This window comes from Branchiostoma floridae, chromosome 18, assembly GCF_000003815.2.
Source record: "Branchiostoma floridae strain S238N-H82 chromosome 18, Bfl_VNyyK, whole genome shotgun sequence".
NCBI classification, from domain to species: domain Eukaryota; kingdom Metazoa; phylum Chordata; class Leptocardii; order Amphioxiformes; family Branchiostomatidae; genus Branchiostoma; species Branchiostoma floridae.
In genome coordinates, this window is record NC_049996.1 from 9,504,149 (window position 1) to 9,530,851 (window position 26,703).

At 41.4% G+C, this 26,703-nt stretch overlaps 2 protein-coding genes and 1 long non-coding RNA gene across 4 annotated transcripts; 1 reads left to right on the plus strand and 2 right to left on the minus strand.

Annotated features, from left to right (window-relative positions):
* Positions 1-850: 850 nt before the first annotated feature.
* Positions 851-2,049, minus strand: LOC118405610. The gene is made up of 3 exons (XR_004829917.1): positions 1,953-2,049; positions 1,668-1,725; positions 851-1,418 (listed from the first exon to the last, which is right to left on the minus strand). It is a non-coding gene; the product is annotated as an uncharacterized LOC118405610 (long non-coding RNA).
* A 38-nt stretch (positions 2,050-2,087) lies between these two features.
* Positions 2,088-12,375, minus strand: LOC118406071 (mucin-5AC-like; the record flags this gene model as incomplete). The annotated part of the gene is made up of 15 exons (XM_035805929.1): positions 11,972-12,375; positions 11,138-11,214; positions 8,889-9,119; positions 8,259-8,405; positions 7,798-8,040; positions 7,221-7,361; positions 6,944-7,075; positions 6,356-6,474; positions 6,089-6,215; positions 5,596-5,718; positions 4,583-5,464; positions 3,780-4,025; positions 3,230-3,358; positions 2,732-2,945; positions 2,088-2,379 (listed from the first exon to the last, which is right to left on the minus strand). Coding segments are annotated over exons 2-15 (3,087 nt in total), but the record flags the coding sequence as incomplete, so codon positions are not given.
* Positions 12,376-13,378: 1,003 nt separating this feature from the next.
* LOC118405765 (sodium/glucose cotransporter 5-like) lies at positions 13,379-24,809 on the plus strand. Of its 2 annotated transcripts, none has more exons than XM_035805495.1 (15): positions 13,379-13,794; positions 14,248-14,319; positions 14,828-14,932; positions 15,400-15,459; positions 15,964-16,068; positions 16,540-16,645; positions 17,087-17,167; positions 17,731-17,939; positions 18,491-18,626; positions 19,044-19,151; positions 19,840-19,990; positions 20,446-20,614; positions 21,170-21,382; positions 22,667-22,895; positions 24,187-24,809. In XM_035805495.1, exons 1-15 carry the CDS (start codon positions 13,651-13,653, stop codon positions 24,366-24,368), a joined length of 2,070 nt encoding a protein of 689 aa, XP_035661388.1. In that variant the 5' UTR covers positions 13,379-13,650; the 3' UTR covers positions 24,369-24,809. The 2 variants fall into 2 exon arrangements, with proteins under 2 accessions (XP_035661388.1, XP_035661389.1); XM_035805496.1 differs by having other exon boundaries at positions 13,385-13,794; positions 22,667-22,835; positions 24,187-24,807.
* Positions 24,810-26,703: the final 1,894 nt, after the last annotated feature.

The following is a 26,703-nucleotide window of genomic DNA, read 5'->3' on the forward strand; positions in this document are numbered from 1 at the left end:
ATTGATACATTTTCAGTACAATGACTAGTAAGTAGCCTGGAATTTGGATGCCCTTTGTATCATTCTGTCACACAAACCTAATGCCAACAACAAACATTGTTGTCAATGACCTATTTTTTTTACGTAACGTAAAGACCTACCACTAGCTATAGGGAGAGATCATCAGGATGTTTAAAGAGCTTTATAGGAGAAAATGCTTACAACTTTTGATGTATTTTTTTCTATTCACAATATATTTGTCATTGTAATGATTGATTGTGCGTTAATTGCTCACCGATGAGGTGGAGTACATGGGAAGAACTGTAACGTTATACTTCAAATGGGATTCACATCAACAAAGGTACACAGGCCTGATATCTGTGCAGTAGGCAGCATTGTAGCGGTCTTAGGTGAAACTGGGTCAGACAACAGTACTAGTCCATTTACTGACGACAAACTGCACCCTTTTCAGCGCTTCTTGTATCATATTACCGCACTATCAACATTACTAAATTGACTGTTGCCGTCGTTGTACAATATGTCAAAAAACACTTTTCCTCAGATTTTTTTCAACACCATCTTAAAAGACGAAATGTGACAAGCGGAGATTGTTTTGCTTCGCTGCTCATGGTTGCTAACGTTATTACTGCATTACAATGTAGTATACAGTATTACTGTGTCATATAGGTACAGCACTTTGTAGGTCCTATCAGAATCGCTAGGTGGTGTCTGTAGACCTCATCATGTGCTGTATGTGCATGTAGATATAGATGAATTAAGACCTTTATTGTACATATATATATATGCACACATATATATACCCACTACATTAATTACAGGTCGCAACAATATATGACACTACAAGTTGTACTGACTTTCTAAGTTTAATATAAGAATAAACACATCCAAACAAGTCTGGAAAACAGCATACTACGTGAAGATACATGTAAGACATTGAAATTTACAAATGTCAGTAATACTTTCTACAAAAGTACTTGCTTACATCACTTTTGTCCTGACGAGAAATTAATCCATGGAGGTATTATGTTTACACTCATGAGAATACATTTATGGTTTATATTAGTTAGTTCCATATCCAATACGTGTAACAAATGCGTGAGCAAAGTCTTGGTCTCATTTAGAATGATCCAAGTTGGAGGCATAGATATGTATATTTACAAATATAATCACATCATCGAAAGGCTGCAATTATGTACAAGTTCGTTTACGGCTATCACGACCAGACACGCCAAAGGGGGTTCCCCAGGGTACGATACTCGACCCACTTTAGAAGTTAAGGTTTGCGTTCTTTTTAAATTTGTTTGCAGCCTTGATGGTGACTAGAGGCGTTGACCAGACACCACCAGCAATCTCTGCCGGCGAAGGAGACCAAAATCTCTTCCCTGTCTTCTTGTCGAACACGTACTCTCTCCCCGTCACTGGAGATACAACAGACATTTGAGTTTGTGAAGATCCTTCTTATGTATAGGAGTAACAGCATGTTGTGCATGTAACACTGTCGAACGACGTATCTGAAACGTCTGACCGTTTCCAAGATCATATCCATTTGCTTGAGTTACTGCTATCTGGCATAACTTATTACCTGGATGTCTAATCTTCATCGGCGTAGCATGTTATGCTACTTTGAACACAAGGCAAGCTCTCGGGCATATAATGCAATTACTTACCTGGGTCGATGGCATAACCGTCGTTTGGACCAGGGGCTAGTCTTGACCCTTTTGGTACCTTATGCAAACATGAAATATGGAAAACATCTTACAAAATGGCATAGTATGACACAGACGATGTGTGGTACTGTATGGTATGTTCTTCATGAAAATAATTGGAAATCGATCTAAAATCGATATCATTTCTCTACATGTCGAATATCAGTACAAACTAGAGTGAAAGAAATACAGAAAAAGGAAGCAAAACATACGATCATGTTCAGATTATGATTTCAATACACTTACGGTATTGTTTGGAACAGCTCCAGGCAACGTGGGATTAAAGGAGCCCGCTGCGGCCCCTGCGCCGAGACCAGCGGCTATCCCTGCACTTGCACCTGCACCCGCCGCCACCCCTGCACCTGCACCTGCACCTGCACCCACCGCCACCCCCGTCCCCGTGCCCGCTGCCGCCCCTCCCGCCCCAGCTGCCGGACCCGCAAACTTGCTGCTTGCAGTAACTGGTGCCTCCTGTCCCGACCCTCCGGATCCGCCGTTCTTTAGGATAGACTTTTTCCCGGCCGCGTTGCTGTTTGCCGCCACGGCCGCAGCCGTACCACCGACGGCGGCTCCACCCGCTACAGCCCCCGCCGCTGCTGCGGTGTTCGGGCCGAAGGCTTGTTTGGGCGGTTTGGTACCGTTGTAAGGGGGGAGTTCGATTCCCTTGTCACTGCTGAAATAGATGATGTGGGGTATACAATGAATATTGATTATGATTTAAAAGTAAGTTGTGGAAATGGGCATTTCATTTTCATTAGATGATAGTAATTTGTACTTGCGGTTGTCATAAACTTTCCCGGACTCACTCGCCTACCCAAAGATGCCATCATGGCCGGTCCGTCTGGCGGACCGACTCCCTATTACTATTCCCTCTGTCAGTCCTGTTTCTACTATTTGACCAGCGATCCGCGGAGCCTGGTAGAGGCTGGCCATTCTATTGTATAAGCGTTTATCAAATCAAAGCTGAGAAAGGTTTTTCGTTTATTCAATGTAAATATATGCTACAACGTTGGAGGCGGACATACTTCTTTCCATTGTTTGCCTTTTGGTTGTTGGCCTTCAGAGGGTTCGACTCTCCGTCGGCAACCTTCGGCTTTTTTCGGCAAGTGGCGTAGACGCAGTAGGCCGCCATTGCGATAACCAGGAGCGCCAATAGACACAGGAACACAACGGCGATGATGCTCTCTGTGAAGCTTATCCAGGGTGTGGCTGGTGTCACGGTTGTAGTACCTTGGGTTGCTGCGTTTAAGGGAAATATGCAAGACTTCATAAACTGCCTGTTATGTGTTGGTCACATCAACCGCTAGATGGCATTTCTATCCTTGGAAACTGCAAGTCGTTTTTGACTGTACTTTGTATGTGTACCTGTATGTGTCGCTTTCTGCATATACGGTACTTCTCCATAGCTGAACTTTGAGACTACAAATGTACCTCAGACGTTTTGCTTTGATAGCACCATTCACTACTGACACTATGCACAAAGTGTGCATGTATGTCTAAAAGGTGCAATTGCCCGTACTTACTGAGTTGTATAGCCGTGTAGACCGCTATGAAGCCCTGGTACGTGAAGGACCCGTCAGATGTGAAGGATACAGACATGGTGTTTCCCGAGGAGGTAAAGGTGGCAGGAATACTTTGTCCACAGTACGTACCTGTAGAGTAGGAAGAATATTGGTCTTAGTGTTCTTAGATTGATATTATGGCGTGCACAGTTAAGAGGTGAGGTGTAGAAAGAGAGGTGTAGAGAGAGAGAGTGAATGAGTAAGTGGGCGAGTGAATGGGAGTGAGTGAGTGAGTGAATGTGTAAGAATGAGTGAGTGCGATTGAGTGAGTGAATAATCGAAAGATTGAGCTAGTATATGAGTGAGTGAGTAAGTGAGAGTGGGTGAGTGAGTGAGTGAGTAAGTGAGTGAGTGAGTGAGTGAGTGAGTGAGAGTGGATGAAAGTGTAAGAGAGAAGGAGATAAAGTTAGTGATGGAAAGTGCAAAGGAAACACTTTCACCTAGCTCTGACTAATCAAAATGAACGTTACTATGATGTTGATGGCTGTTCCTGTAAAACCTGACTGCGTACCTGCCAAAGTCTTGGACGACCCTGTCCCCTGGTAGACCTTGACATAATCCTTGGTACAGTTGGGGTCAGCAGTGCTTGGTTCCAACACAAAGGCGTTAAACTGCAGCTGTATGACCAAGCCAGCCCCCACAGCTATAACCCACTCACAGTAGGCGTTGTTCAGGTACGGGAACGGGTAGTTCATGGAGGACACCGAGCCGTACTGGTCCGTCAGGACGCCGCTGTCAGGGCACGTCGTGTTCGGGGCTGTAAAATATCCCAAAGTTAACTATGTAATCTCCCACAATGGGTAACGTTAGACATGTCTTTCCTCACTCATTTTTAACGCTCATGTAATCATAACATGCATACACGCTGTCAGGACACGTCGTATTGGGGGCTGCAAAATATCTCACAGTTAACTGTCCAATCCTTCACAATGGGTAACGCCAGACATGTCATTCCCTAGTTCATCCTTAGCACTTGAATAATGTTAACAAAATGAGCTAGCTTCCAAATGCCATTTCTGGAACATACATCACTACAAACGAACAAACAAACAAACACACCAACTGATTATAGTATCTCCGCTTCCACGGACGCAATAAAATTTAGGAGTTTATATGTACGTAAAGACGAGGACGGCTTACAATGTCTCAATCATACTAATTGAGTTACCTAGGCTAACCATTAAATTTTACATTATGTTTGTTTGAACCTTTGTTTATTTTCGTGTGTTGTATTAAGAAAACGCATCGCAATACCTTTGGGAAAGAGCGACTGGAAAGAGACGTTTAACGCCAATTATAAGTCAAAACTGATACCTGGGGTTGTTTGCAGCTGGGTCGTTGTAACGGGTACAGTTGTTACGGCTGGTGTAGTTGGCGCTGTTGTAAGAACCGTGGTTGCTTTCGGAGTGGTCTGTACAGGTGTCGTTGTAGGTTGTGCAGTGGTTGGAGCCGCTGTTGTAACTTGCGGTGTAGTCGGCGCTGTTGTTAAAGTTTGTGTAGTTGTAGAGGGCACTGTTGAAGGCTGTGCTGTTGTTGGGGCTGATGTTGACGGCGGTACAGTTGTAGGGGCGGCAGTCGAGGGCTGCTGAGTTGTAGTGACCAGTGTCGAAGGCTGGGTGGTTGAAGGGACAGCGGTGGAAGGTGGTGTAGTTGTAGGAGGTGCTGTCGACGCTTGTGTGGTTGTAGAGGCAAGTGTTGATTGTTGTGTAGTAGTTAGGGCAGTCGTTGATGGTGGCACGGTTGTAGGAGGCGCTGTGGAAGGCTGTGCCGTAGTAGAGGCTGTAGTAGACGGTGACGCGGTAGTTGTGGCGGCTGTTGAAGGTTGTGTAGTCGTAGTGGCTGCCGTTGACGGCGATGCAGTGGTAGTAGGAACAGTTGAAGGTTGCGCGGTTGTCGCTGCTGTTGTGGTAGGTTGCGCAGTAGTGGGGGCTGCAGTTGTAGGTTGCACAGTGGTGGGGGCTGCGGTTGTAGGTTGCACAGTGGTGGGGGCTGCGGTTGTAGGTTGCACAGTGGTGGGGGCTGCGGTTGTAGGTTGTGCCGTCGTTGGTGCTGCTGTTGTAGTGGGTGCAACAGTAGTTGTTGCTACAGTCGTTGTTGTTGCAGCAAGAGTAGAGGGTATAGCCGTGGTTGTTGGGGCAGCCGTGGTCGGAGGGTTTGTTGTAGTCGGTGGAGCTGTCGTTGGAGGAGGCGTTGTCGCTGTAAATTGAGGAATTTTGTGACGTTCGAATGAAATCTTTTATATTGAGAAAAACAAATGGATTATGATATCTATCAAAGTCCATTAAGCAACTAAATTTTTTTCGCCAGATTGAGTCAATGAAACATACGTGTGACGGTGTATGTTGCTGAAAAGCCCTGTGTGTTGTCGACACCGTCGCTGATGAAGATAATGGTCAGTTCGCCTGAAGACACGGTGATGTTCGGTGGGGTTGCCCAGGTGCAGTACGTTCCTGTGTGAAAATAGGGTCTGCAGTTGCAAGTTGTGTACCACAGTATGTGGTGTACTTTTGTTACTGAAGATTTTGCTAGGCGTCGAGCTTCTTTCAAATTATGACTAAAATATACAACTACTTGTGTCTAAGGAGGTTCAACAACCGCACAACAAAAACATGTTTAATCTAAGTAAACCAGGCTGTTTAATCGATGTAGTTGAATCGATACCTCATTCTGTGGTCGCAATTCTAATGGAGTTCTCTGTCAGCTGGGCTAGCTCAATGTAATAGTCTTGCTAGGCAGCCCTAGCTGTGTGTGCTGAACAGCCAAACCAAAAAATAATCGAGTTCAATAATGCATAGTCACTTAACGGTTGTTGATTCTTACCCATGAGCACAGTGTTGGGACTGAGACCATCGTAAACCGCCACATAGTCTGCCGTACAGTTCGTGTCGTTCGGGTCGCCGACTCGGAAGTTGTCAAAGGACAGGCTGACCGAGCTCACTGCTGCGACCTGGCGGTGATAAAAGGACAACATGTTTCGCTGCCAAGATACATGCATCTGATGTGTATGCAAAGTATCCAGATACGATAAGTTGGTCAGATACAAAAAATATGATGTGAGATGATATGATATGATTGACGGCTGCTCACCTGTATTTCCCAGGTACAGTTTGAATAGCTGTCGTACGCGCTGGGATAATTCATGGTCTGCAAGGTGCCTGTCGTTGACGTCATGGTACTTCCCGTTCCGGTGCAGCTGGTGCTGTAGGCTGAAACAGAAAGCAATGCCTCAGGTACGTCATCAAAAGAAATACAATCACTTCTGTAAAGTATGGTAACATTTGACGCGAATAAAACATGTCTTTGTAGCTCAATTGGTAGCAGCACCTAGTTTCCATTAATGTAAACTAGGAAACTCTGATTTAAACCTAAGAAACGCATCCCAGTTGGGGCTGCACCCATCTTTCGGAAGGGACGTATAATGTGAGTCCCGTTTTCGTGGATGTACCTCAACACTTTGATGGGAGTGCACTAGCAACCGCTCCCATATCCTGCTTTTTATTTTGCAAGGAAAACTGCGGCCCTATGTGCCACCAGGCACTGTAAGGTGAACAACTTCATTTTGGTAGTGTCTGGCGACCAAACTAGCTTTATGCGTTTGTTACTAGAAATTTGACTTCCAACCAGTTGCACAGCATTGCAAAGGTCTGCTATCTATGTTGCCAACTAGGTACTTACATATCGGTGTCGTCGGAGCCAATGTAGTGACGATCGTTGTGGGCGCTGGTGTTGTTGTTGGAGCGACGGTTGTTGTTGTTGGGGCGACCGTTGTCGGGGCAACGGTTGTTGTTGGACATGCAGAACCAGTAGCTAGCATTTAACAAAACGATAAAAGATTTACTTCAAGGGCAAAAAGGATATGAATCTAATTACAAAAATAAACAATACTTTCTTATTACATACATGTCATTGGTGTGCCCTTACAAGAAACCAAAGAAAATACATGATTCTTTACCTGATTCCAAAAATGACGCGAGAAAGCCGCTGTTCGTGCCTGAAGAGTCGCTGGTGAAAATAACGGTCATTTCGTTCGTACACGAATACACCGTGGCCGGGGGGTAACTGCCGATACCTGAATTGGTTCCACAGTAAGATCCTGAAAAACATATTAGTTATGATTATTTCAATATCGTTTTCTATTCCAGACCTTGTGATGCCCGCGCGTACACTACACATGTACACAGTTTATCTAATAGTCTGTTCTAGATATCCTTATAGCAATCATATTAGATAAGCATTTCCATTTGATCTGCCACCCTATAGCTAGTAAGTATTTGATAGTGAGCTTCATTTTTAGCAGGTGATTGCAACGCAAATTGACGCCGTGAAACTGAGTAAAGGTGCGGTCACATTCGTCGAGAGTCGTTCGTACAATTTGTCGTAAAATTTGTCAGGACAAAGATCTAAGACAGCCTTTTCAGTAACAATATAGCTTAATATTGTACAACACATGCATGGCTATCTAAATAATGCCTTCATTTCAGTTTGCTATCATGCATTAAATGTTACCAGGGTCATAACCGAAAGCTTACCTTCTTCCGACAAGCCACTTCCTACGCCGTAGTAAACGGTAACTTTATCATTCCCCGCACACGTGAAAGTGTCGACGTCAAAGCTGCTGAAGGACAGGGCAACATACATCCCAGAGGTAACCGTTATCTCCCAGGTACAAGTGGCACTGTTGTCGTATTGTCCGCTTCCGTAGTTCATAGTGGAGAAAGATCCACTCGACTGTCCGTTGTATGTCCCGATATTCCCACATCCGGAATCCAGTCCTGCAACACATTGACGTGTCGTGTCATAAGTCAAACAACCATTCATATAGAAATGTAGCTTTATACTATTAAGTGGTGGTAATGATGAAGAAACGCAGATGGCCACCGTCCTATACCGAAAGTTGTGGAAGGACTATGATTTATGATATGTTATCAAAGATATTCCAAAACTTTGAAACTTTCATTCACAAATAGTACAAAGGAATATAATTTCTTACCCGCTGCGCTTGCAGTAAATACAGCTGAGAAACCCGTTTGAGTGTTGAAAGAGTTGAAAGCGCTGCTCAGGCCCACTGTAAGTTTGACAGTCATGATGTTGGATGTCGTCAGCAGGTCCGGGGGTAGAGACGTGCCACAGTACTGGCCTGCAGAAGCGAAGCGAAATAAAGTTGCAATAAAACAATGTTTGATATGAAATCCAATTATAAATACTGCTACCATTGTTTTATCTATTTATTCATTTATGTACATATGTTTTCAGAGTATCAGGCAAAAAAACATAGTGCTTATGTGAAGCTTTCTACTCAACCATTGTTTCTAGAAACCAATGCAAACTTTAGTTACGTTCTCGCTCCAAAGTCTCGCCAAACAGTTGGATACTTTGATACAGTCTATGTAAATGCTTCGCACATTTATGTTGATGATACAATGTTTTGTTGGGTATCTCTTCGCAATCGAACTCTGCATTAAACAGCCCTACAACACCCTTGTAAGTAACAAGTAAGTAACTAAGTAACAACAACATCCTGTCTACGTTTAAATCATAAACTAATATTAATGTACTAGATAGCTAGTCTACAAACACTGACGATATCAGTGACTAGCTACTGGTAGTTTGAAAAGACTACCTAAAAGAGTTCCCGTTGCCGAATCTCCGTCATACACCTCTATGTAGTCATTGATGCAGCTTCCGACGAAGTTCGTCCCCAAGTCGAAGGCGTCGAAACTGAGAAGAACAACCGAACCGACTGGTACAGTCACCGACCACTCACACGGCTCGTAAGGGTATGTTCCGGGGTAGTTGTCAGTTGTGAAACTCTGACTCGAGAATGTAGTGAAGCTTCCTCCATTGCTGCAAGCTGAAACACATTGAACAATATATCAGGCAATTGAAAATATCACATGAAGTAACTTCATCGTTAAGTTCATAACGTCAATCTTATTCAATATTTGTCCAGTGCATCAACTTTTATTTTAGACAAGATAGCAATGGTATGAACTTTCCCTTGCCTCTAACCCCACACAATACCGCATTCACCTACAAAAGCTATACAGCCGTTAATGTTTAGGTAACAGTGAAATCAACATAGAGAATTTTCCAAACTACGATTTTCATAGCTGTACCTAATCATAATAGTGCCGACATGGTTACTGGATGTGAATAGCGGTGCCAATTTGCTCTCAAACGCAGACCGGCTGTTTTCGAATAAAGCGTTTTGTATCTCACCATTTGTAGCTAACAACACAGAGGCAACATGACGACAGTTGGTAAATTTACCTAGCGGGCTTGTCATTCATCTTACACGTCGTCTAGTACATTAGTTGTCCAACTCCCTCTGAATAGGCTACTAATTGTCAAATTTTCTACACTGCATGTTACCGAATGCCTTTAGATTGGCAGAGTGGGGTGGTTTGATCAGCGTGTGACATTATCTATAATTTGAACTAGATTTGTCAAGAGAATCTTTGCTACTATCTCCGTCCTGAAGGAAGGATGCTTGCACTTAATTGTGTTTACCTATTGAGCCCCATTAAGATCTCCTTACAGCCTTAATCTTGCTTAAATATGCACAGGTCGCTATGAATAGATGAAGAGACAACACGTCTCACACTGAAGGTAGAAAACAGTTGTTCAGATAGTTGGAGACTGAAACGACTGCTTATGTCATTGATACCTTAAAATACGGAAGGCAAAATAATGGAGTTAAATGCTTTAAAAACATACTTCCGAATTCATGTATCCGAGTATTCAGCGTTCCTCTCTTTTATGGCTTTACTTGTTCGTCCTGAAACTCTTTAACCTGCACTCTGTTACCTCACCCCATAACCAATGGAGATTGGGGTGCCAAATGGCTACTTCATAGTGCTAAAGGCTGATGTGACAGAGTTTTTAAATCAAAACATCTTCCAGGCCCTCCTCCGGACACTCAAAAGAGACAGCGCTCATCCTGCTGTCAGGTTGCTCCAGACACATGTGTAACTCGTCAACATGCACGGACCGCTTCACATGAAAAACAGCGGCTAAACAGACATACCACCTGCCGGTAATCCGTAGTCTAAATAAGCTGTTTCTGAGCATCACCACGTCTTAAGGGACCTGCTGTTGTACCTCTTTGTTGTGTGCTTTTCTTGTTAAAGAGGTATTCCACCAAAAAGCCCGTCTCATACTAACGCTAATGGTTACAGTGTGAACATGTGTAGGGCTTAAACCTCGGTGGTCAAGAGTTCGTGATAAAAGAACGTTGTGCGCCAAAGGAAGCTTAGAGGCAAAATTCGTCTGTTATAGTAGCCGGGAAAAGGGACTCCTTAACTTTACTTTGTCAATGGGTATCAGGGATTTTGACCCGCTCTTATTAGATCAATTACTGTATTTAATCTTTGCGGCTCATTCTTTCTTCTTCAAACCAAATGTAGCAGTGACTCCCCGGCTTGTTATAGTGTATTTAGTGGTGTTTTGGACGTATTTCTGAAGAGTTTTTTTTTTTGTTACATTTTTTTTCTGGAGGGAGGCGCGATTTTACCATTCGGGTATCTGTATAAAGCGCGCACCTCCAGAAAAAAAAGTACAAAACACCTCCAGAAAAACGTACACTCAAAAGAAGCCCTCCCGCTACATCTACCTGAAGATTAGCACTTGAACCCATCACTCTTCGAATTCATCGCACGGTACGCACAATCTACATCCAACAGGCCGTGGGACCAGCGTTACATTTGTGACATCGCCTCTGAACAATCATTGCTACCTTGTCTATTAGAATGAAGGTACAGCGCAATAAACTTGATCCATCTCGGTAAGTCATAATGTTGAGATAAAGGTAGATAGTCAGATGTATTTTTACGATTTTAGTAGACTGTAGTGTTGCATATATGTACCCACCTGACAAGGCTCCGTCTATGAAGACCAGCACCAGAGCCAGCAGGATAGCAAAGAGAGACATGACTCTCCTTCATAATCTGAGGGGAAAAGTTGAAATGTGACTTTACTGACACTGTGTATATTCTGCTAGTTCCTCGTAGTACTATTTGTGATTTTTGTTCATGTAGAATTCGTTTTGTCGGTGACAGTCCGTAGCGTTATTTGGCGTACGAGCCAAACTTCGCTCGCACTAGTTGGAAAGTACATGTTGCTTATTGCGAGAAGCCTCGGGTATTTTGCGTTGACGATTCCTTTTAGTCAAACTTATAGAAAACGATATTTTGGGGCTAAGATGTGCAGCCAGATGTTGCACTTTAGTTATAACATACAGATTATAAGTTTGGCTTGTTGAATTTTATCCTTTGCAGTGCATAATTTTGAAAGAGTACAGTGGTAATCTGAAACTGTTCTCGTCTATTCCTTATACTTATAATTACCGATCCACTACCACCAGAGACATTACTAGGAAAAGGCTGACAAAAATTAAAAGTCTTGATTGAACCAACTTCAACATTTTAACGATAGCAAGTTATGTAAGACTCTCTCTTGGTGAAAAACTGACAAAGTGGGATAATCTAAGTAATAAAAAACCAATCGTTACGTTATTGATGCACCTTGCACACTGGCACCTACTTCGTTATAATAGTAACTTAAAAGTTACAGGTATCGTCATTTATTTTCTATTTCTATTTTCTATGTGCTTCAAGCTGTGGTACACACTTTTCCTGTGTCGATATGACCAGACGTTTGAGGCTACAATTTTAAGAAAAAACGGTAAGAGTTTCTCAACCTTACCCGCTCTGCTCTGGGGAAGTTGTCAGCCAACACTCTCTCTCGCCCGCCGCGAAATCTGTCGTCACTCCTGCTACCGGAAATACTTAAGACCCAGTCAGCTCAAAACTTTCACATCTTACAGCTGCAGTCACACTGAACAATGTGTATCACTGTTTTCCCCCAATTAAAACCGCACCTTTCACACTGTCAATGCCATTTTCTTCAATAGTTGCTATATGAACTATAGACCCTTCTTTGTCTCACATGCCCCCATGAATACAAATGTTCATACAGCCACCAGATTTGGTCCGCTTGATGTCAAAGGACCTCTGTCGTGGTATGGGGCATCTAGAGTCTATTTGTGGCCATTAATGAGTGTTTACCTGGGTGATAGGACACTGTATGTGGTAATGTTTGCGGATCAACACAAGGTACCAAAGAAGCTGAGGACGGGGAAAAGGGACCAAGCCGTCACTATCACATGATGTGGGGTGTATCGCTTTTTCATTGGACGAATTCGAACCGGTGTAACGGGGCAGAATATTAGTACATGTAATGTATACCCGGGTGCGTTTAAGCCAGGTGTATAGTTTTGTCTGTTACACCGGCATGAATTGCGTCACTGTTTGCTAAATTGACACAACCCTGACGTGCATTGGCGCCTCCTATCGTCCAATTTTATCCTTTTGCATTACGTGTAGCATTTTCCTTCAACTAAGTAAGAGACGGAAACTTAGCCTGATGTTTGTTCGTAGGAATAATTTCAACAAAGTATTACCAGCTAAATCGATGATAATACCATGTATCAACCTCTTGTGCAGAGATATGCTTAAAAGATTTACAAGACATTTCATCAATTGAATTGCCCAAAAGAGTATTGACATGTAAATTGGTTGGTCTAGCATCTGTGGTTATGTCTTTCTAGAAGAATTTTCGGACTGAGAGCCATACGACGAAAATTACAATTACTGCTATGGTAAATATGGGTTCATTCTTGTTTGTTATCGTATAATTATATATTATGCAGAATTGACCTGCTACTAAATTCGAAGTCTATCAAATTATGTTGTTTATGCCGTTACTGTGTAACAGTAACAACTTGATCCGAATGTATACGTAGTACTAGTACTAGTAACAATATCCAATGCTGTCAACACACAGGACCGACCTCAACCTTTGAGTAATAATAAGATCGTACGCGTCATTTTCCTATAATCCCATATGCTCTTCTGTATTAACCTACACTAGTACTGTACGATTTTTCATATTGTTCTTTCGTCCTGACAGTGGCAGTCATATGACTAAATGGTAGTCAGACTTGATATCAAATAACATCGAACCATCGAAAGTAGAAAGAGCGACGGGCTTAAAACCGAGTGCTGATTTTTATTGACATATCAGACAAAATGTCCCCCAAAAGCTTTGGATGATTTATAGTTGTCCTGGGGAATTTTGAGTCTTGATAATTAGAGTTGTCGAAGAACCGGTTGTACAACACCTTTTCAAACGTCTGAGGCCAATCATCTGGCCTCGGTAATTATCAACTAAGGACAGTTGCTAACAGAATCATCAGCAAGACGTTTTATTTAATTTCCGTCACCATTTTTGGGACGTTGTGGAAAATACTGGAAGGTAAACATCCATCAAAGCATTTTAAACAGGGAACGGGTTATTAGAAGTTTTAGAGACCTAGAAAAAACATGTCGACGACAACAATATCGGCGTTGGCAGACAACAAGACGACGGGACTACCCGACGTTCTGGCCCGAGGAACGCGCGTTACAGCCCCCGATATCGCCGTCCTCGGTTTGTACCTTGTCGTGACCATGGGGATCGCGCTATGGGTAAGAAATGTGTCTTTCTTAATATAAAATCTAAACACAAGCACACATACAGAAGAGCTGTGTCACTAACAGGGTAATTTTAAGGTTATTGACCCTTGAAAAATTACAATAAGCGCCCACCTACATGTACTCTTTAATAGACTTTTACATTTTAGGATATTTGAAAGGAAATGCCAAGACTCATTATCATTAGACATAGATTAAAGGAATGTTTGCAGGGATTTGTGATGGATTTATAAACAATTACGACAAAACTGAGTTAAAGACATATTTGAGTGTACCAGTTAAAGGTGAGACATATCTCAAGGCTGTTTGAATTATTCCGTCCTTGAGGGCCAAATGGGGTTTAAGAACACCATCTAGGAACACAATGTTCACCTGAAAGAATGTCATGCATGTGCTTATTGTATTTTGATAACTATCAACAAAGTATCTTTTTCAATTTTTTCCCAGTCCATGTTGAGGCACCACCAGAGCAGTGCCAGTAGCTACTTCTTGGCAGGGAGGAACATGCATTGGGTCTTGGTGAGTTCATTATGGCATATCTCTATGGGTCATTGTCATGGGGTCTTCAAAATCCTCAGGATATAATAACGTTACAGCAATGCATTCCATTAAGATATATATATGTCAGTCATATCCTGTTATAACATATATGATATCCTGTTATAACATGGCTTTTATTCCTGTCAACCATATTCTGCCCTGGCATGATTTCGTAATGTTTTGATCAGAAATCTTGCTTTTAAGTTTTACATACCTTGACCTTTTTCACTCCTGCTCATTTCACCTTTCCTTGATCCCACCTTGAGCATGACCATGTATCGACCTAACTTTAAGATTTAATCTAGTTCATTCATGTTTGCTCTTTTAGATGCATGTGCCATATTTCCGACACCATTAGTTATTACATATACACTGAGTACTGTACTTCTTAGCATTGTCCCTACAATGTAGTAAGACCTCTGGAGGAATGTTTTGGATAGTGATAATATTTACAATTGTAACGTTACGAAGTGTACTTTCCTTCTAGGTTGGAGGCTCCCTGTTTAGTAGTAACATTGGCAGTGAACACTTCGTCGGTCTCGCGGGGAGTGGAGCTGCAACTGGGATTGCAGTGGCAGGGTTCGAGTGGAATGTAAGTACATGATATTATTGTCTATAATTCTTGTCATTGGGATGAAGCTATGCATCTAGTAATACTTTTTCAACTCTGTGTTGGATTAGTATTCACTTACAGGTGTTTGAATTTTCTTCAGTGTCAGTAAGTTGACTGAGATAACATCCCAGAAATAGAGCAACTCACACTTCATATTCTCTAAAAGAAGAGATGCATATGCATTTTTACATCACAACCTTTCAGACAATCAGCTGTGGTGTAGAATTTTTGGAGTTGGTAGGTTCATATCATGTAGATATGGCTAAATGTGACATTTAATTCAGTGTAATATACATGTATGCCGTCCTGTGTGTCTGTGAAGTTGGCGTGTTACACTAAACGATTATGTTACTGGCCATATTGTACAGATACAGAAGAGGAATTGTGTTATGCTGAATGGCGAGATATGGTCTCTTACAAAATTGTGCCATTCTCTGTCCCCACAGGCCATATTCATGATCTTTCTCCTGGGCTGGCTGTTTGTTCCTGTCTACTTGGCCTCTGGGGTAAGTTTCCTGCAATTCACTAATCAGCATTGAGAACACAGATTCTTACACAAGCTTTTGACCAATCAGAGTGTAGAGCCAAAAGTTGTCAGGACATGACACCTGCCATAATCCAATCAAATTCATTAGCATTTTAGTACTTCTACTGACTAATCTAAAAAAAAAAAAAACAGGCTAGGACACCTGGAATTCATTTATCAAAGCTAAGGATTCAAAACTGTCAGAGATTATGGTGCACGTTTTGGTCAGTTCAATTTGTACACTATATACAATGTACACAACAACTTCTATTTCCTGCATGATATTTGGATGTCCCTGTAGCTCAACTGGTAGTAGTTTCACAGTGGAGCTCCTGGTTCCGATTAGTTTTGATGCATTTTCTTCATAAAGTGTCATAATTAGTTGGCAACAGGGAGACACTAGTTCAATCCTGGGTAAGGCAATTTTCTGTGAACAACAACATCAACAACAACAACAACAACAATTACTTTTGTGTATTTTCAGGTGTACACAGTTCCTGAGTACCTGCACAAAAGGTTCAACAGTCTGAGGCTGAGAGTTTATGCCACTCTGCTCGCCCTCCTGATGTATGTGCTGACCAAGATATCTGTAAGTCCCTTAGTATAGTTATACATGTATAACGAAGACTTGCTACAATCAGAGGGTCTATTGTGCACATGTGTTTCAGTATGTTTTCTAGTAATAGTATTTTTTTTATGTATTTGTATTTGCCTATATTTGAGAGCTGTCAAAATCTAAAGATCTAAAGATCAAAATCTGCTTATGGAATCAAGTCTTTTGAAATATTTATTACTAAGTACTGAGGTGTATTGTTAGCATTGATTTATGTTAACAATTGCTATTGTTCAATTAGTAGAAAATACTCTTTTTGGGGCAAGAATAAGCTTAAGATTTCTCTTAAACTAGCACTTTGTGTAAGAAATATCAGGGACACCATAGTCGTTGTCATTTGTTATACTAGTGTCGTTAGCAGCAGCCTTCAGCAAACATCATAGCTTGATTCTTTGAGATAAAGAATGAAGGGATTCCAACATGTATGTTTATTGCCCCCCATGTCAGGTGGATGTGTATGCTGGTGCACTGTTTATCCAGCAGTCCCTGGACTGGAACCTGTTCCTGTCTGTAGCAGTCCTCATCATCATCACAGGATTCATCACTCTCACAGGTGGGGACTGGCAGGTTTAGGCAGTTAAAGAAACTTGATTTTGTGGATGGCAGACAATAAACAAGCCAGAAAAAACTAGATATTTTATATCACTAGTGACCTTTAAGACTAGACAAAATGGTGAATGATAAACTGTACTGGAGAACAAACTTTGCAAATGCTCCACAAATGACGATGATGATAATTGTGGATGAATCTGAGAGGCTATTCTAAAACTGTTATATGTGAGTCTACCTGTTTTATGTACAGCACTTATTAGTTTGAATTGAGCCATGCTTTTACTTTTTTGACCTGAAACTTCAAAGTAATGTCAATATTGCACATTATTGGGTTGCGCCGCTGCGGCGGCGGCGGTCTCTTAGTGCCAGACATGTGTATTGGTAAGGACTGTATTTTTGTATGTACATGTACCATTAAATCCTGTTTCCCCCCACGTTTCAGGAGGCCTGTGGGCTGTGATGGTGATGGACACCATGCAGACTGTACTGATGGTTATTGGGGCTCTGGTTGTTGCTATAAGAAGTGAGTGGACTAAATTTCACAGCCTTTCATCATACACTAGATGTACACCACATGTTGGCATTCAACAGCATTAGTATCCGTTTTCTGGTATGTTTTGTTTTTTATTTACAGTATGAATTTGCTCTTTTTGAAGCTGTTTTGTACAATTTAAAGTACCATTGCAACCTATGATATATTTGGTAGGGGGGATTAGTAGTAATGGTAGTCAGTATCCTGACAAAAGGATGGGCAGTCGTTGAATCCAGAAACGGATAAGATTGGTCATAGATGTCATACAATCAAATCAACATGGCCTTAGCTGCTGCCATGGTGCTATGAAGTCATGGCCTTTTCCACCTGTCACTTTTTCCCCTTTGTTGACAAATTTTAGTATTACTTGCAACTTACAGTAGAACTGTTATTCCAGAAGAATGGCATTGAAGTTTTGCGAATTAAAAACCACAGAGTTTATTTTGTAAATCATACTCAAGTTAACCTGCATTTAAGTTAACCTTCCTGGTGCATGGCTGCAGAACTACAAAGCACTTGTCACTTAGCATTTAATTTCTGTTTTTTTGACCCAGGTTTCCATGTTATTGGAGGAATTGACAGCTTGTTTGAGAAGTACCCACAAGCCATCACAACAATCGGTAATCGGAGTATCGGCCAGCAGTGTGGAAAACCGCCCTCCGATGCCTTACACATGATCCGGGGCCCGGAAACAGCTGACTTTCCCTGGCCGGGGTTTGGTGGGATCCTCATAGCATCCCTGTGGTACTGGTGTGCAGACCAGGTACAGTAATAGTTACTACACGACAGTGGTTACTGAACATGGTACCAAACGTAAACGTACATTATTAGGCATATTGTACTACAGACTAGGTATTTATCTGTATCAAACATACATGAGATGAACTTACAAATACAGCCTTAACCTTTCTATAGACTGGAGTTAACATAGAAAATGGTCACAGTAGAAATGCGGTAACCATACAGCTGTAACTTCTAATACTCAACATTCAGCACCAAGGACAGGGATATAACATTTATTCATGTGGTTAAAATCATCATCTCGTTCCCCTGGCTTGACTTTTCTGTTATATGATATTAATACAATGACCACATTGGTCACGCTTGGGTGAGTTGAAAAAATCATATGGACCAACAAAATGTGGCCGAAATGGGCTGCTGTCACTTCTATGTAGATGAAGTCCCAGGTCACTAGCATGGATTCAACTGTAATGTGTATACTATAGGTTGGCTGTTGACAATTGGGCTACATGCATACCAATACCCATGTGTAACCCAGTGCAGTTCTGATGTTGAATGGACCATATTTTACAGGTTATAGTACAGAGATGCCTGGCTGCAGAGTCCCTGTCCCATGCCAAGGGAGGCTGTGTGGTGACTATGTTCCTGAAGATCCTGCCCATGTTCCTTATGGTCATGCCTGGGATGATCAGTCGAGTGCTAAACCCAGGTAAATTGTACAATGATATCTATTCCTGAGTAATTTACCTTGGTGTATCCTTGCAGCCAGTAGATTACCAATCTGAGTCACTAAATGAGGCTGTTTTACGTGCTCAAAGCACCTCCTCCAATGTGGGACCCCCATTTTACTTCCCGTCCAAAAATCAAATGCAATCCCTTACAATATGTATTGCATTCTTGAAATTGCTGACTTTTACACTATAGATCCCAATGTGCTATAGCTGCACCTTGGGACTGAAGTCACTGGAGTTACCATTAAATGGCAGCCACTTCAGACCAACAGGGTCAACATTTTTTAAAGAACTTATCCCTTCTGCTTTGTAAAAACATTTGGGTGACCGTCGGCAATTTCATTTTCCTACAATTCATTTTGCAAATTTTCTAATCTAAATTGAATGATCCCCAGATACCGTAGGCTGTGCGGACCCAGTCATCTGTCAGCAGGTGTGTGAGAGCCAATCAGGATGCAGCAACACAGCCTACCCTCAGCTGGTGCTGGGACTCATGCCTGCAGGTCAGAGGTCACACTTTCTGCTCAGAGGGCACAGTGTTGTATTTTATGTTCATTGTTTCCAGAGAAGCACAGAGATGTGATATTATCTATCAGGTTGACCTTAATGACTGTAATAAGTAGGGATCTCAATTTGAAGGACTACCAAAGAAGCGGTCTGCCTAAACATCATATACGACCACAAACAACCACAAACGATCACAAACAACTCTAATATGCAGTGTATATGCGGCAACGACCTTTTGTGATGCACTGGAGACAATGTTTATACATTTATGAATTGAAAAAAATGCAGCAACTCCTTTTAATTCATAAATGCATAACAATCTCCAGAGCGTATACAAGGTTGTTGTCCCATATACACTGCATATTAGAGTCGTTTTTGGTCGTTTGTGGTTTTAGGCAGACCCCCAAAGAAGGAGATCTAAAGTGATGGGCAAGACTGCATACAACAGTTGAGAATTGTTCAAATTACAAATGCTGTGTTGTTAATGAACTTAATATGAGCATGTTCAGCCATCTAAACATCCCATTAACTTAAAAACTGCATTGAGAAAGGAACCATATAATAAGATTAACATTATACATTTCTGCAGAGGACCAGCTTGACATGAGATAGAATTATATTTCTAAGAAATCTTGTGTCCTATTGACTGTTCAACATTTACACAGTTTTGTTCCTTCCCTGCAGGATTACGTGGGCTGATGTTGTCCGTAATGGTGGCAGCCCTGATGAGTTCTCTCACGTCAGTCTTTAACAGCTCCAGCACCATCTTCACCATGGATGTGTGGAGAAACATGGGCAAGGATGCCTCACAGAAGGAGCTCATGATCGTGGGCAGGTCTGTTAGCTCTGCCAAGATTTGTAGACCTGTTAAATGTTATGAATGACAAGAGGATGGTAAAATTTTATGTATACATTTGTAGTACACTTGACATTGAAAATGCACCAGATGTTTGGAAATTTGCTCTGATCTTGTCAGTTCAGATTGAAAGATTTTTGCATTTGTGCCTGGTACGTTGCCTGAAACAGTGGTGTCAAAGTATGTACAATTGTGTGCTTGTGAAATTGGACCTTTATGAACTTTGTTACACAGGACCTCAAAAATGTTATATGTTTTCAGATTTACCCTATCCTTTTAACTTTTCCGGTATATGCCTTATATTGATACTCAAATACAGAAAAATCCTTTCCCAGCCATTGTCTTTACAATCAAGCTCAGTCCTTGTTACAAGTAAGCAACACTTACCATGCTTTGCACTGAAGGTAAAGCCCTCTCCAAACATTTCCTCTCAGAGTCACAGTTATAGTAATGGTGGTAGTGAGTATCGCCTGGATCCCGTTTGTAAAGGGAGCCCAGGGGGCCCAGCTCTTCATCTACATACAGAACATCTCAGGTCACATTACTCCGTCCATGGCTGCCATCTTCCTACTGGCTATTCTCTGGACAAGGACCACTGAACAGGTATATATCCATTTTTCATGTATCCGTTGTATTATGTGATGTATTGTATATCATGGGTCACTAGCACAGATGCAACAAAATACATTCATTGTGGTTTGTTCTTTTGAAAAAGAACTCAACACACATGTTCTTATTTAGAGAAGAATAGTGGTGACCAGGTAATCTTGGTTTAAAATGTGAGCCACAGCAAAGCCACATTGCACCACTACTAGCTTTTAGGTACACTTTATATTCAAGCAACAAATTCAAACTGAAGGTGATTGGTAATCATTTGTTTCACATATTGCTGCCTGTTCCATCTCAGCAAGGAAAACTGGAACAACATGGAGTAAAGAAATGTTTTTTATTCAAAATTAGTATGTCATCTCGAAAAGAATTGTCACAAACTTCTGTACTTTTTCCTTCAAATAGTCATTAGTAGCTGGGTGACATCTTCAGTGTCATGACTGTCCCTGGTGCTGAATGACCTTTACATTGCTTTATGAACAATAAAGGTAATCAAACATCATAAAATCAGCACAACATCAAGTATTTTTTCTTCACTGTTTCCAACAGGGTGCATTTTGGGGCGCCATGTTTGGAACTGCGGTGGGAATAATCCGCCTGATACTGGACTTTGTTTACCCCAAACCAACTTGTCCTACCGTGGACACCAGGCCGGCCGTGATCAAGCTACACTTCCTGTACTTCAACATCATCCTGTTTGTTAGCGTGGGCATCATCACTGTTGTAGTCAGCCTTTTTACTGAGCCTTTGTCAGAACAAAGTGTAAGTATCATTCTATGGATTCTGTAGTTACTTTGCAATTAAAGGACTGTGTAATAAGTTTTGTCATTGTTGCTGCCCCTACCTGTAAAAATATACCCTACTAAAGACACAGCAAAGGCATTACAGTAACAATGGTCTGAACTGAACAAGTCCAAAAAGAAGTGAATGCATCATTTTACTTTAACATGCATTGGCATAATACCGGTCATAAGCCTTATACCGGTCGATTAAAAATAGTGGAACTTAAAGAGATCTACACATGCAACAATAGTTATTTCTGAGGTATGCACACTTCAGACATCTAGGTGTCCAATACATAATTTACAAAGCATCGATAACAATGCATTCGAAGACAACAAGGCCAAAAGTTTTCAGGTCATTTTCGGGGCAGGCGAGCTCATCGTGGGACAAACACACTGTCACGTTCATCGCCAGATTTGTAGATAATAATCACATGTGCTCACGGCACAAGACGAGCATGATTCAACAGCAATCTTGAATTTCTTTTGGTGACCTACAACTCGTGTAAAAGTGTGAGGAACCGTTGCATAATAGCCCGGATCTACGGCTGAATGGGTCAAATTGAACGTACGCCGCCATTTTCCCGCCATTTTTAATGCTACGGCCAGCAGTAAAGTTTTACGTCATAGCGGTTGTGACGGACCAAAATTAAATGAAAATTCTTGTCAGTATACGCCCATTTTCTCATGACTTTTTGTATGCTCGTGCAGATTTTTGTTTTGTGCAACTACTAACAGGAAAGAAAGGAACAAAAGAGGATGAATAAAGGTACATAGCGGCAGTTAATTGTGCCGTGTTTCGTTCGACCGGTATAGTGCACCCCCTTCCAACCACGCGCCCGTTCTCCGTGCAATTCCGCGGTGTGTTCCAATTACGATATTATGTTTTTAGCAGGACCAGAGAGACAAAATAATTTACACAGAAGAAGTGGCAAAGGTAAGCTGTAACAGCAACATGTAACTGGAGAAAATGATGCGTTGATCATTTGCCAAATTAGCATTGCTTGAGAAATTGCAGTAAACCGACCGGTATTATGCCAATGGATGTTATTTGTTTATTTTAGGTTATAACAATCAGTAAAGGGGAGAGCAAAATGCCCAAATGACCTTTACATGTTGTCCTCCCGCACAAAAAACATCAACTACACAATAACATTGCAATAACAACGCATATCAAATAGCTAGGCATAATCTGAATATTGATATTTAAACCCGACCAGTCTTTTATTAAAAGCTGATTTTTTCCTTTTGTTTGACCTTGCAGATTGCCAGGCTGACTTGGTGGACCCGACACAGCACCGTGGAGTATCTGCAGGAAAGCGCAGAAGCAGGAGATACAGATTCAGAAGCTCCCAGCCCACCCATGGAACTATCAGCACTAAACGGAACCGGTCACAGCAAATCAAGTACCTCACAGGACACGTCAGAAATCGGTAATGCCAACCAACCTACTGTGGCAATAAGAACAGATGTAAACGTGGTAAAAAATGATGGTGAGAAAAAGTTCAGATTTTTGCACAACTGCAATGCTGAGCTTTGCATGATGCATTCTTGCAGCAGCTTGCAGAGGAAAGTGCACCTACTTCAGCCTGTTTTAGAAGCACACTGCTGCTTATTGAGGAAGCAGAGATGCATGTGTGTGTGGCAGGTTTTATGGTGAAAAATGTCAGATATTTTGCACAACTCCAATGCTGAACTTAGCAGGTATTCATGCAGATACATATGAAAGTTCTGTTCTAGAAACACACTGCTGCACAAGAAGGAAGCAGAAATGCATGTGCATGACAGGTTTTATGCCTTGGTGCCGAATAAAAAAAACATCTTTACATCTTTACAATTGCTGTCCCTGGTGCTGAATAACATTCTCATTTACATAGATTTTGACATTCTCATTTACACAACTTTCCTCAGTGACATCTTTACTGTCATACCTGTCCCTGGTGCTAAATCACATTCACATTCAGACTGGGACAGCTTTCCTTTGAGTGTCATCATACTCATTTTAACACAGCTTTCCAAGGTGTGACATTTTTGCTGGCTCTGTAGCTATCACATATGCTGCATGTTTACTGTCATTGCTGTTCTTAGTGCTGAATGACATTCACATCTACATTGGCACAGCTTTCCTGGGTGACACCTTCAGTGCCATGACTGTCCCTGGTGCTGAATGACATTCACACAAACATAACCATTTCTATGTGTGGCATCTTTAATGCGATAACTGTCCTTGGTGCTGAATCGGATTTACTCAGCTTTCTTATGTGTAGTATTTCTACTGCCATTGCTGTCCTGCACACCAACATAATCATTGCTATGCTTGGCATAACTGTCCTTGGTGCTGAATGACTTTCTCACCAGCACAGCTTTTCTTTGTGTAGCATCTTTACTGTCATGACTCCCTGGTGCTGAAAAAATATCGCAATGTCTACTTTGAAATTGACAAATTACACTTTTGCTTTACACTGAATGTAGTTTAGGATGAAAGAAATGAGGTCAGTCCGTACCTAGATTTCCCTCCCTATCACAGCAACATTTTATACGGTTTTTGAGATTAGTTTTGCTAACTCTCTCTTTAGAAAGAAAAGGATGTATGACAGTTTCACCTGGCTATTCTTGTCAGGGTAGACTAGCACTGAACATAGAGACGTCCACTCTGTAATGGTGTCTTGGCATGATTGTCTCTGTCGCACCCTATGTCACCCTCCATCCAGTTCCACAGTGCATTGCAGAATTTTCTTTTGCAGACCTTCTACAAACCTAAAGTTTTTTGTTTCCTTTTCCCAGGTCCATGGTATAGAAGATTATGGAGGGCCATGCTTGGACTTGAAGAGAGCACAACGAGCAGGGAAGGCAAACCCAGCAACAAGCATGTGCTAAACGAGACCAGGAGAGACCAAATCATGTTGAACATTGCTGCAGCCACTGCCTGTGTCACTGTGTCTATTCTGTGGATATATTACAGATAGATATAGGGCCATTTCTGGACAGTGGTACTGAGATCATTGCAGTTTCCCTATATTGCTTTTTGATTTTGCAATCCCTTGGGAAACCACCAGTACTGAAAATCTACTGTTAAGTACTGGCCGACTACTGTTTAGTACTGAAAAATCTACTGTCTATCTACTGAATAGTAACTATCTAGTACTGTCAATATCTACTAATTATTCACACTTTATGCAAATTTCCAGTACTGACGTAGTAGAAAAACAGTAAATACTCAGTGGAAAATCAGTAAATGATCAGTAGATACTTATTGGGGAAACAGTAGATGACTACTAAATATCTACTGACACACAGTAGATGACTACTAAATATCTACTGACACACAGTAGATGACTACTAAATATCTACTGACACACAGTAGATGACTACTAAATATCTACTGACACATAGTAGATGACTACTAAATATCTACTGACACACAGTAGATGACTACTAAATATCTACTGACACACAGTAAATGACTACTAAATATCTACTGACACATAGTAGATGACTACTAAATATCTACTGACACACAGTAGATGACTACTAAATATCCACTGACACATAGTAAATATCTACTGACACTGACTACGAAATATCTACTGACACACAGTAAATCCAAGAATTGTAAACAATATGACCCTCAAGCATTCATGGAGAACACAGAACATGTGCAAGTACTCAGCACAAAAGCAGAAAATGGACATTAGCAGTAATTACATCATTTAACTTAAGAAGTAATTTCTTATCAAGTGTTACATGTATGCACATTGATAAGATCCTAAGTATAATGTTCAAATAATCCATGCTTGATACAATATCAAATTGACTTTGGCTTAGAGAATGGGGGGTAAACACTCAGTCAATCATTTTACTCTCTCTGATACATGCTCAGTTGCATTTACTATTCACATTTAACATACCGTTTCACTCAGTATGCTGTGCCTTGTTCAATGTATAAATTTGTCTAAATAACTGCAGTTACAGTATATGAACAACGAAGGTCATTCTGGGGGAGGGGGGCAGAAGTAGACTCATAAATTGTTGCAGCCGGTAATTGGACGATGATACATGTAATTATAAATTTGTTGAAACAATCAATGTCTGATTCAATTAACACTGGCTGGGGAGGGGGTATAAACTTTGAACTGGTGAAACAGAACCTGGGCACCAACCAGGTGCAGAAGCTGCCTGTCACATCTAACAATTCTCACCAACCTGGAGACACTCTCTGCAACAACCTGCTCAAGGTCAGGCATGCATGGGGGAGGGGGGCAGAAGTGGACTCATTGTTACAGTATATGGACTTCAAGGTCATTCTGGGGGGAGGGGGGCAGAAGTGGACTCATTGTTACTGTGTATGAACTTCAAGGTCACTCTGAGCATCCCCTCTTTCAACCTCCTTGCTCTGAGGGGAGGGGGTGGGTGGGCAGAAGTAGTCTCATTGTTACAGTATATGTTACATGTCATGTATCAATTTGTCCAAACAATCATTAATTAATGTCTGATTTCAATTGACACTGGCTGGGGAGGGGGGGGGGATATTAAACTTTGAAGTAACTTTTTTGCTAAATTTTCCTACCTTTATGTTTTGCTATAATCTTCACAGCATCTCCTTTTCATTTTTACCATAATCTTCATTACCATTAACTTCAAAACTGTCTTGGAGTTTTTATAAAGTTTACACACAGAGAGACAAGCAGACATCTTACCCTGGCTGGCTCCATCTCCAAAATGGAGCCAAAATGAAACTGACATTTGAAGTACAAATGGACCAATCACAGATTGACAATTTAAAGACTGTGATTGGTCAAAAGATGTCAGTAGATGTCCAGTAGTGATCTGATTGGTCGATAACTCAGTAGATGGCCAGTAGTTGAACAGTAGATGTCAGTAGTGATCTGATTGGTCAAACTAATCAGTAGATGGCAAGTAGTAGAACAGTAGAATTTTAGTACTGTTCTGACAGTAAAAGAACAGTAGATATAGGCGTAGTACTTGTCAGTAGTGGTTCAGTAGGACAGTAGAAGTCGATTTACTGAAAATCTACTAAAATTCTACTGTTAGTAGTCAATCAGTACTTAACAGTAGAGTTTCAGTACTGGTGGTTTGCCAAGGGATACTAAAGGGATAGCATTAGGAGCTATGTTATGCCTTAGTTCAAAACCGGGGCCTGGCCTTTCTTATGCTACAATGAGTAGGATATGGAAAAGGACAAAACTCATAAAACAAAAATAATTTGTCATGAACACAAGTTGTGCATGTTTCTGGGTTGGAAATGTGACCTAAATCAAGGAGGTTGTTGTGGTCCTTTTT

Coding starts and splice junctions, on each gene's coding strand:
- LOC118405765 (XM_035805495.1), top strand. CDS start 13,651: ATGTCGACGACAACAATATCGGCGTTGGCAGACAACAAGACGACGGGA. Junction 14,933..15,399: donor TGGCAGGGTTCGAGTGGAAT/GTAAGTACATGA, acceptor CTGTCCCCACAG/GCCATATTCATGATCTTTCT. Junction 17,168..17,730: donor TCTGGTTGTTGCTATAAGAA/GTGAGTGGACTA, acceptor TTTTTGACCCAG/GTTTCCATGTTATTGGAGGA.